This window comes from Procambarus clarkii, chromosome 7 (assembly GCF_040958095.1).
Source record: "Procambarus clarkii isolate CNS0578487 chromosome 7, FALCON_Pclarkii_2.0, whole genome shotgun sequence".
In the NCBI taxonomy this organism is placed as follows: Eukaryota; Metazoa; Arthropoda; class Malacostraca; order Decapoda; family Cambaridae; genus Procambarus; species Procambarus clarkii.
In genome coordinates this window covers 14,458,119-14,470,279 of record NC_091156.1, presented here as the reverse complement: position 1 = coordinate 14,470,279, position 12,161 = coordinate 14,458,119, and the positions used below count along the sequence as shown (strand labels likewise).

Here is a 12,161-nt window from a genome sequence, read left to right as displayed (position 1 = left end):
CTCAGCGAAGCACTGTTCGAGAAATGTTCCAACGTCATCAGATGCGAATCGTGTGTAAACCTTTTCTCATTCATTATCAGAGGGTTTGGTGGCTAGTTTAACGAGCACTTGGCCTTTGTTTGATATCAAATATCAAACAACTGGATATCATGCGTTTGATATCAGACATCAAACGTATTATTTGATATATGAACGCATTCAGTGAATCAGTTTATGAACGAACACCGAAAATTTATTTTGAGAATCCATCATCATATTTATTGTGAAAACGATCAGTTTAAATGAACATAGGTAATGCCTTTACAAATAATTGTGGCAAAATAACCTTTACTATCTGAGGTGTATATACTGAGGTACTAAATATACCTTGAGGTTACCTTGAGGTGCTTCCGGGGCTTAGTGTCCCCGCGGCCCGGTCGTCGACCAGGCCTCCTGGTTGCTGGACCTGTACTGTAATATCTACGTTACAGATAATACAGTCTCACATAAAACTCTCAATATTTGCACATTATTAATACTACTACTAATACTACTACTACTACTACTACTACTACTACTACTAATAATAATAATAATAATAATAATAATAATAATAATAATAATAATTACTCTTTATTTAGCAAATATACATTCATACAACATGGGATACATGAAGAATGTTGGATATCTAGGGACATCAAGTATACAGCAAACCTAAAGCCACTAATACACACTCAGCGTTCCGGGCATACATTCTTGCATATTCTTGGATATATGCATCACATAATTTTGAGGAAATACAAATAACCCAAAGCCTTTTGTTATTATATTTACTAAAACCATTACCGAGACTTCCCAATCCTTCACTATATCCTTCCTACCTTAGTCTGTATATCCTCCCTATACTGCACTGTATTTCTTCAACCTTAGTCTGTATATCCTCCCTATACTGCACTGTATTTCTTCAACCTTAGTCTGTATATCCTCCCTATACTGCACTGTATTTCTTCAACCTTAGTCTGTATATCCTCCCTATACTGCACTGTATTTCTTCAACCTTAGACTGTATCCTCCCTTCCATGCACTTAAATTTCTCTACCACCCCCCCCTTTATGTTTATATTTTCAATAGCACTGTAATCTTCATTCCCTTCACTGTATTTTCTTAGTCTTTCTTCTACCTCACCTAGCCTGCACCGTACGCTCTTTTCCCTGCACGATATCCTTCATAATCTGCAATAATTTGCAATATATTCTCCCTGTTATGCACTGCATTATTCATACCCTGCACGGAACCTTGATATTGGACCATAAAAATCTACCGTCAATTTAGTCTTGTATAAATACAGTTTATTAATACACTGTGAGCTCAAAAGTGAGCTTCAGTACTTCAGACTTCGCATATTCCATTGCAATCGACAGGATGGTTGAGGCGTGTCGAGAAGTATCTGATCCAAGTGAAAAATAAACAGCGATTCGTCACCGGCCGGAATGAATTTGTCGATGATTCCGACGAGACGTGTCGAGCTGTGATGGTGTACCAGAATCACAGCTGCGTGATTCTGGTACACTCTGGGAGCCCGGCTCAGCTGCGCATGAGCCGGACTCCTGGTGGAACACCGGTGGGAGACTGTTGGTACAAACCCAAGCTGGTTCCTTGCTGGGGTAGGGGACATGAGCATGGGCTAGAATTAAGCTGGCTCCCTGCTGGGGTAGGGGACATGAGCATGGGCTAGACTTAAGCTGGCTCCCTGCTGGGGTAGGGGACATGAGCATGGGCTAGACTTAAGCTGGCTACCTGCTGGGGTAGGGGACATGAGCATGGGCTAGAATTAAGCTGGCTCCCTGCTGGGGTAGGGGACATGAGCATGGGCTAGACTTAAGCTGGCTCCCTGCTGGGGTAGGGGACATGAGCATGGGCTAGACTTAAGCTGGTTCCTTGCTGGGGTAGGGGACATGAGCATGGGCTAGAATTAAGCTGGCTCCCTGCTGGGGTAGGGGACATGAGCATGGGCTAGACTTAAGCTGGCTCCCTGCTGGGGTAGGGGACATGAGCATGGGCTAGACTTAAGCTGGCTCCCTGCTGGGTAGGGGACATTAGCATGGGCTAGACTTAAGCTGGCTCCCTGCTGGGGTAGGGGACATGGCCAGTGGCCAGACTCAAGCTGGCTCCCTGCTGGGGTAGGGGACATGAGCATGGGCTAGACTTAAGCTGGCTCCCTGCTGGGGTAGGGGACATGAGCATGGGCTAGACTTAAGCTGGCTCCCTGCTGGGTAGGGGACATTAGCATGGGCTAGACTTAAGCTGGCTCCCTGCTGGGGTAGGGGACATGAGCATGGGCTAGACTTAAGCTGGCTCCCTGCTGGGTAGGGGACATTAGCATGGGCTAGACTTAAGCTGGCTCCCTGCTGGGAGTAGGGGACATGGCCAGTGGCCAGACTCAAGCTGGCTCCCTGCTGGGGTAGGGGGCATGAGCATGGGCTAGACTTAAGCTGGCTCCCTTGCTGGGGTAGGGGACATTAGCATGGGCTAGACTTAAGCTAGTTCCCTGCCTGGGTAGGGGACATGGTCCAGAGGCCAGACTCAAGCTGGCCCCCTACTGGGGTAAGAGGGAATGAACCAGTAGCTAACATTGAACAGTAGACACTGTTCTCAATACTGACACGCAGTAACGGCTATTAACTGTGTAAGGTCACAGATTAAAGTCTGCTCCTCTCGAAGGCTATTGATGTAGTGAGTGTTGATGCAACTACACCTGAGTAGCTAGAACATTGACATAAAGAAAAAACTTGCATTGTTAAATCTTTTTAATTGATGTTGTATTTACTGAAATAGAGCATTATATTGAAAATTCTCTCCAATTAATAGACAATATTTGTCCTGTAAAGGCATTACAATACTTCTGATAACCTTCCCACACTTTCTAAATGTATTAATATGCTCATGAATTACTCACCGGTTTCTTCTAAGAGTGTAATCTAACTCATGCATTACTCACAGGATCGTTTTTTGCCGGTTCTTATCTCATGCATAACTCATGAATGTGCGCTTTGGACACGCAATTATTAGGGAAATCAATATATTTCAGTGTCTAGTGAATAAGACAGTCACAACTTCAGTCTAGTGAATAAGACAGTCACAATGTCAGTCTAGTGAATAAGACAGTCACAATGTCAGTCTAGTGAATAAATGGAATACATTACGAATCGGACACTTTAGACTTCATACACAAAGCAAATATAGATATACCAGAGCCTCATAGGGATCAAAACCAGACCACTAGTAGAGGGAAAGTTGATGGGATGAATGAGCTGAGTACAGCAGTCTACCAGCTCAATACCTATAGGTGAGTACCTCTATATTAGTACATCAGTAGCTCAGCTTAGTAGAATCATTACTTGATTATAAAGGACACATATATAAACAGACACTCGTGTTAGTCTTTAATATTCTGTTATTTTAACAGCATTTGTAAGATTCTATTAACCTTTAATCTGTATGATTTAGGCACATTAAGCTGGGACATGTAGGCCGTGAGACTCACTTATTAAATATTCATGACCTCTGCTGTTTAATGATACTTTTCGTAAACACAACTTTGTTTTGGTTGAATTTAATAATAAAACGCTACTGAAATTCTCCATTATACAATATAGAATTAAAATGATTATATTTTTAATATAGTGGCTTCAAGCAGCCAGCTTGTAGTGGACCGTGGGTTGTGGTTCAAGCAGCCAGCTTGTAGTGGAACGTGAGTTGTGGTTCAAGCAGCCAGGACGCACTAGAAGGTACACAGCATGCGCATTAATCCGCTGTGCTTGTTGCACAGTAAGTGCTGGCACCGATCTTGACACAGCCACCGAACTATGTCATAAATTTAATTGTAATTTACAGTTTGCTCGTTAGTGACTTCCCAAAACCCAGCAGAGCACACAGGCTTGCCTTCGTACTTGTACAGAGCGTACAGTTTAATGTACTAATTTAATGACTTACTAGTTTAATGTGCATATTTTATGAAGATTACGGAGTGAGGTACGCGGTTATTACCGCTCCACCAGCCGTTGTTGAGTACTTAAATGCACTTGTGTGCTGCAAAGGTGTTGCATAGCCTGTGTGGGGGTGCACCACTTATCTTCGAGTTTGCAATCATACGCGAAAAAACACTGAAAATGGGAAAAAAAGGAAAAAAAGATTGTAGTGAGTATCGAAATATATGCAGGTATATTTCTCTCTCATTTCTAGGAGTGCATTTTTTGTATGATATTGCAAATATGATAAAATATTTGTAGAGTTGTGGGTTATCTATTTACCTTTGGTTCTGCTGAATGGTGGAGGGAGTGGTGGAGGGAGTGATGGAGGGAGTGGTGGAGGGAGTGATGGAGGGAGTGGTGGAGGGAGTAGTGGAGGGAGTGATGGAGGGAGTGGTGGAGGAAGTGGTGGAGGGTGGGGTGGAATGATTGAATGAATTATCAGGGGAAAACGCCAAGCCATTATGACTATAAAGCACTTGGAAGGGGTCAGGATAAGGATTTGGGATAGGATCAGGAGAAGGAATGGTGCTCAAACACTTGGACGGTCGGGGATTGAACGGCGACCTGCATGAAGCGAGACCGTCGCTCTACCGTCCAGCCCAAGTGGTTGAGTAGGGTGGGGTGGAGAGAATGGTAGAGTGTGTGATTGAGGGAATAACACCACTCCCTCCCTCATCAGTGATGGAGATCACTCCATCAGTGATCGTTCATTCCTATACTGCCTCACATCTGGAACTTGTTCGCTCAACAGGTTGATGCTGGAAGATCAGATCAACTGATCACATGAAGGCTCTGGCACACAGTTGGCTACAGGATGAAACTACAGTCAAAGTTTCAAAAAACATTCTGTTGAAATAGAGGAACAGTTTCTTGATTGATAGATTAAGCGGTAGAATGAGAGGTACATGAAACCATGGAATGATTGGTGGAGTGCGCGATAAAATGCACAGTCGAGTGCCTAGTGGAATGTGTTGTGGAGTTGTGGAATGTGTGATGGAGCAAGCAGCACAGCGCGTGGAAGACTGAGCAGCACAGCACGTGACAGACTGTGCAGCGTTGCTGTGCTGGTCAAGGAGCAGTTTTTTTTTATTATTATTATTTTCTACCACAGACGTGGCCACACATTTACAATGCTAACCAGCATATATACATTTTCTTCTGTCCTTCTGTTCAAGGAGCAGTGAACGACCACACAACAAGATCCCAACAAACACGACTCCGTATCGCGGTCCGGCCCCACACCACGCCGACGACGAACCTAATGAGGTTTCGCCTGCGCTGGAAACAACGAACCTTCCTCTCGTGGTCGCAGCGAGCCATGAAAGGCCTCTATTCTCATATTTCATGAATGGAAGTTTCCCCCGTAAGGACAAAATGTGTTTTTCTTCATTTTAATTGCCAGTTTCCCGAGGGGTCCTGATTGGACATAATCTGGGAATGAAATGTGTAAAGCAATTTCGACTAAGACTTAAACCACTGCATTAAATACTGTGGTTGTTACTGCAGTTCAGTCTTGATAATTGCCACAAAATACATTCAATATAAGACTTGGAGTCATCATTGTATTTTTCTGTATTTTTTGTTAATACTACTTGCTTTTTAGACTTTTCAGAATGGCGGAGATGTACTTGTCTGGTGTGATCAGACAGTGATGAGCGGGTAGTGACCACGCAGGATAATACTGCATGAGTTGCAAGGGTCATGTTTAACTGTGAATAATAGATCTAAATGGCATGAGAGAGAGAGAGAGAGAGAGAGAGAGAGAGAGAGAGAGAGAGAGAGAGAGAGAGAGAGAGAGAGAGAGAGAGAGAGAGAGAGAGAGAGAGAGATAGAGAGAGAGAGAGAGAGAGAGAGAGAGAGAGAGAGAGAGAGAGAGAGAGAGAGAGAGAGAGAGAGAGAGAGAGAGAGAGAGAGAGAGAGAATGGCGTTCATTGGCTTGGGACACCATCACCCAGCTGTGCGCCAGGCCTTGGGAACCTGGAATGAGGCTTAAGTGAAGCGTCATGCTCGACCCCCCCCCCTCTCTCTCTCTCTCTCTCTCTCTCTCTCTCTCTCTCTCTCTCTCTCTCTCTCTCTCAAAGCCATTTAGATCTATTTATCACTTCTAGACAAGACCCTTCAAACTCAGGCAGTTTTATCCAGGGTGGTCAATACCCACCCATCATTGTCTTCTCACACCAGACAAGCACATCTCTGCCATTCAGAGGCAGGTAGTATTGTATTGTATGTCAATACTACTTGTAAGCAAGTAGTATTGACATTAGCCCAAAAGGCACCTGGGAAACTTACAGCCCTACGGCGTCTTACAGCTTGACAGCAGGGGCTGCATAACCTTGTACGTGAAGCTCAAGTTCGCTCCCATCTACAGTGATGGAAATGATGGAGAAGGCAATCCAATTCGCTCCTGGACTGCTTGCTCTCCATCATTTATCCCATTTTTTTTTTTAGCAAATGGAGAGACGGGCAAGACAGCTCATCTTTAGTATTCATCAAGTCTGGTGGGAACGGTTTGAACACCACAGTCTGCTGCACCGTCGTTACGTTGGCGGACTTACTGTTATGTAAAAGGCCAACATTCTCAAAGATCCGCACCTGTCCCAACTCCGTGGACAACCAGTAGTTAGCATCCAAAAAACACTAGGCGCTCAACTTTCAAAAGGCTCATGCTGGAACTGCTTTTCTCAAGAAAATCACTCATCAGTGATCGTTCTTTCATCCCCAGGCTACCTATCATCTGGAACTTTTCGCTCAACCGGATGATGCACGGGAGATCAGGTCAACTGAGCACATGAAGGCTCGGACACACATTTGGCTACGGGTGAAACTATGGTCATAGTTTCAAAGAGCATTTTCTTGAAATAGAAGAGCAGGCTGATGAGCTGAGGTAGGATTTCAGCTCTTACTTAAAGACTCACTAGGCACTTCAATCAACAGCCTTAATGAATCCTAGTATTAGTTAACAAAAAAGAGACAGAAAGAGAGATAGAGATAGAGAGAGAGAGAGAGAGAGAGAGAGAGAGAGAGAGAGAGAGAGAGAGAGAGAGAGAGAGAGAGAGAGAGAGAGAGAGAGAGAGACAGAAAGAGAGATAGAGAGAGAGAGAGAGAGAGAGAGAGAGAGAGAGAGAGAGAGAGAGAGAGAGAGAGAGAGAGAGAGAGAGAGAGAGAGAGAGAGAGAGAAGAGAGGGAGAGGGAGAGAGAGAGAAAGAGAGAGAAAGAGAGAGGAGAGAGAGAGAAAGACAGAGGGAGAGAGAGAGAAAGAGAGAGAAAGAGAGAGAAAGAGAGAGGAGAGAGAGAGAGAGAAAGACAGAGGGAGAGAGAGAGAAAGAGAGAGAAAGAGAGAGAAAGAGAGAGGAGAGAGAGAGAAAGACAGAGACAGAGAGGTGTATAAGGTGAAAGTGGAGATCAAAGTGAAAGGGGGGGCCTGGACAAGAGGGAGGCTGGTGACCATGAACTAGGGAATGACGCCTACGCAACTAGAAATAAAAAGTGTTTTCCAATAAAACTGTAGCTTCATCCCCTCACCCTCTTCGTTACTGGAGCGAACCCTGTTGTACACATTCTGCTATTTCCCAAAAAATCTATTTGTTTATTTCGCATCTGTCTTTAAGTCTCTCTCTCTCTCTCTCTCTCTCTCTCTCTCTCTTTTAACTAAGACTAGGATTCATGAGGGCTGTTGATTGAAGTACCGAATGAGTACTTCAAGAGTAAAGCTCTCTCTCTCTCTCTACCTCTGGTAAATAATTGTCGTCGCAACATTTCACGCCATGGAGATGGGAAAGAGCTCCTGAAGATTAAGTATTTAGTGAGTCTTCAAACGCCCATGAATGGACATTGGAATGTATTTTTTCATACTTAAACAAGGTCTTTGCAACTCTTCCAATAGTGAATTGTACAGTGTTTTTCGGAGTCCCTTCGATCAGGCACTGTCGTGTTAGACCTGAGGTTAGAGAGCCATATATGTATTAGATATAACAGAGGAAAAATAAATTGATTAGAAAGGCGGGGTCCAAGAGCTAATATAGCTCGATTCTGCAGACACAAACAGTAAATACACACACACACAGAATGAGGTGGATATTGAAAATCGTGACGATGAAATGCAATTAGAAGCCAGTGACCGTTGTTTTAATCTTTGAATATATAGTGACAATGGATGAAGACCATAAAAATATTTAAGAAGGAGAAGTATGTAAGGCTAGCATACAGGAGAGGAGAATACTAGAAGGCCAGAGAATTAATGTAGCGGATAGAATGAGGAAGAAGACTCGAGGAAAATCAACACAAGGACATGATGAACTACGTAACGGAAAAACTCATAGAAGCTGAAGAAAGATTTACAACACCACTAAGTGTTAAGAGAAGCAAGACGACCATTACCCCCATGGTTCGACAGGCAGTGTCTAGAAGTAAATATAAGAAGCAGAAGAGCATGGAAGAAGTATAGAGAAAACAGAACAGAAGGAAATCACAATACATACAAAAAATCCAGAAATGAGTACACAGAAACCTGGAGAGTGACAGAGAAGCAGTGTGAGAATGACATTGCAAATAAGGCTAAGTCCCAGCCAAAACTGCTTCACAGTCATATCAGCAGGAAGATGACTGTGACTGATCAGGTTATCAGACTTGACAAAGGTGAGTTAGGACACTTAAAATGACAAGGAGGTATGCGATGAACTTAAAAAAAACGTAGTAACACAAGTTATTTTACACAAGAAGTACACAAGTACTTTCAGGAAGTACACAAGTACTTCCTGAAGTACTTGTGAACTTCTAGTACAAATCAAGACGAAGCCTGATTTGCCACTAAAGCTTATACCCAAACTGAAGTTAAGAAGCAACTACATAAATTAGATGCGACAAAAGCTGTGGGACCAGACAAAATATCACCCTGGGTAATAAAAGAGGCAGCTGATGCATTGTGCAACCCATCTGTCATAATATTTAATTCCCGTCTAGAGACGGGAAAACTTTCTGACTGCTGGGAACTGGCTAATGTGGTACGAATCTTGAAGAAAAGGGGGAAGAGAGAAACCGCTAAACTACAGAGCCGTGCCACTAACAAATATCCCATGCAATTTACTGGACAGACTCGTCTTAGTCTGTCTAATAAACCCATATCGAGATCGGATTCTTGATCTCATCTCGAAATGGGATCGAGAATGAGTATAAATTGAAGAAACTGGACGTAAGTTCAAACAGACAGAAGAGAGGAGACAGTAAAAGAATACCTGCAATAGGGGAAGTGACCAGGTGTAGAAAAGGAAATGTTTCAAATGAATAACAATGGAAAAGTTATATATAGTTGGTACCTATAAAGATAGATGAACCACACCATGTCACGAAATGTTAACTTAGCGTATGGGAAGTAAGAAAATGGAATTAATTAGACGAGAGAGTAGTCAAAACAAAAAAAAAGTAAAGTTTCAAGATGAGATAAGTGACAAAAATCTGGATACATTTTCCCTCACAAACAGAGAATCACAGTTTCCTAGAGATAGAAGTTGTAAAAATTCCGAAGAACCAATTGATTCCTATATATTCTTGTTGCATGGAGCCGACAGGGAGGCGCAGCCAATTCCCGAACACCATCCTGTCCTTTGTGGAGATTCATAGCCAACTTCAATAGAAAATGGAATGCAGTACTATTCTTACTGAGCTTCTTTTTATTTACTACCATTGCGTTTGTCCCACGAACGAGTCTTTATATATTTATATGATTTTTTATATACTTTTTTCTTCGGGGGTTTTGAATATAAACTTTTGAATATTTTTTCAGTGAGAAAATCCTTTTTTTTTGGGGGGGGGGGCAATGAACTTGAACCGTTCAATGGTTCTTGAACATGGTTCAATGGTCGTGAACCGGCTTTCGGGTGAGTTTCCAGACACCTGCCTTAACCCACTCAGCTACGATAGGATAGGAGGTTCTAGGGGCTCGAACTGGTGTGCCCAACCATGCATTAGTTTATGGTTGGCCCGCACATGTATCCCGGGAAGCAACATAAACACGTTACTTTTAAATACCCTTCACCCCCTACCCTTTCCCCTTCCACCACTCCCCACATCTCTCTCTCTCGCCCCTCTCCTCTCTTCCCTTCCCTTTCCCTTAGTCCTCCCCCCCTTCTGCTCTCCCTTCCCCTTCCCAGGCTTCACTCTCTCCCCCTCCCTCTCCATCCCTACCTCTCACCCCCTCCATCTCCCCCCTGTACACATACGCCTCTTTTCCCCCCTCCCCTAACTGCCCCATCTGATTAGTCCTTCATCCCTGTCATCAAATTTAATATTATGAAGAAATTCAACTAATTTCTGTGCTATATTTTTGTTTGAACATATTTAGGTACAAGTGGACGTGTGTAGCTGCCCATGACTATGGATGTGAGTATATATATATATATATATATATATATATATATATATATATATATATATATATATATATATATATATATATATATATATATATATATATATATATATATATATATATATATATATATATATATATATATATTGGAGATATTGCCTACGTTCTTGACCCTGTTAACGCCGGACCCGTCGCCTGGTTGTAAATATGTCAAACGATGCTAGAGAGCAACAGACCACATCCTAGGATAGTAAACCATGTAAATATATACAAAATACAATAACATTTTGTTCCGAGGAGTAAAACTTTTGGAAAAAAAAAATATCTCCCACAATCCTATCAGTTGCATCACTAAATCGTGCACAGGGGAAACATTCAATACAATTTCGTTGCCTCGGGCACAATTCTGGTCGAATTATCTCGAACCATTTGACAACAAATACTCTAAACAGTCTACTGCCATGTACGAATTGACTTTCGTACAACATTATTCATCAATAATAATTTTTATAACGCACAGAGATATAAAATATTTAGAGATATTTGTTTTTCGTAATTGAAAAATTTAATTAAAAATTTTAGGTTATCTCACCGACGTTGAAAAAAAAACCATGGTTGGTCAAACCATCTTGTTATTATCTTAGTGTATTTATTAATCATTTTCTTGCCAACAAGCAATCCCTGGTCAACTCCTTATCTCTCCTTTTGAGCGCCACCTTCAGGTCCTGTCCCTTGTCCTGCTACAACCCCCCCCCCCTCCCCCTCCCCCCTCCCTGATACTAATAACAGATATCAGACGTAATTTCTTGTCTTAAATCCAATCTTATGATTGTTATTTCGTATTTATTGTAAGATCAATTGACCTCGGAGGTGAATATGTTAACTAGGAGACGGAAAAAAGCTTCTGATAGTACCTTCTCTCTCTCTCTCTCTCTCTCTCTCTCTCTCTCTCTCTCTCTCTCTCTCTCTCTCTCTCTCTCTCTCTCTCTCTCTCTCTCTCCCTTTCTCTCTCTTAATATCAGTTATGCCTCTGTTTCTGTTTACTCTCCATTGTGTCTTTATTGGTAGCTATGATAGCTATTAAGGCGGAGTTATTGTATGGTTGTCCGACATATGTATTGCAACAATAAGAGGAGGAGGCGTGACAACACAAATCCAGTTGCACAGATTGTCAGAGATTCAGAGATTGTCATGAATAATTCCTTTCTGAAAGTGGACATTCTGAATGTCCCAGTAATGCTCTAGACTGAACTTTCAGACAACTAGACACCCAATCCAAGAATCCGAAAACACAGGAATTATCGACATTTCGGTCTATCCTACACGCTATCAGGAGTGTAATGAGAAACAGTGACAAGGAAATTGATTATAAAATAGGATAGAGTGAAATGAAAGCCTGATAGATCGAAGATTAGATTACAAGTACAGGAATAAAGTTGATGTATGAGAAGAAGGTTGAAGTAAGAGAATAAGAATGAAGGATGGGAATATGCGTCCCATAAAAAAAAATAATTATAATTTAGAGAAAGTAAACTGAATCAAACTCGAAAGGTGTTGGAAATCTTGGGCAAATTGGGTTTACCTTTTCAAGTGGTGATACATACAATGTTGCATTTAGTTTTAATTATTATTAGTAAAGAAATTTGAAAATAAGCAATGGGAATCTCTGAAGCAGCTCCAGTAGGGTAGTAAAGGCTCATAGGCTACCAGATTAAGTGACTTACAGCCTACAGATTATGAGACTTACAGGCTACCAGATTAAGGGACTTACAGCCTACAGATTATGA

At 42.1% G+C, this 12,161-nt stretch overlaps 1 protein-coding gene across 1 annotated transcript in view; it reads left to right on the top strand.

Annotated features, from left to right (window-relative positions):
• The first annotated feature begins 8,301 nt into the window (after window positions 1–8,301).
• The window catches only part of LOC138357765 (uncharacterized), a 16,624-nt gene continuing 12,764 nt past the window's right edge, over window positions 8,302–12,161 (top strand). Inside the window, exon 1 of the mRNA XM_069314801.1 lies at window positions 8,302–8,448. Within this exon, the coding sequence (XP_069170902.1) occupies window positions 8,302–8,448 (147 nt within the window). The remainder of the gene's footprint in view (window positions 8,449–12,161) is intronic.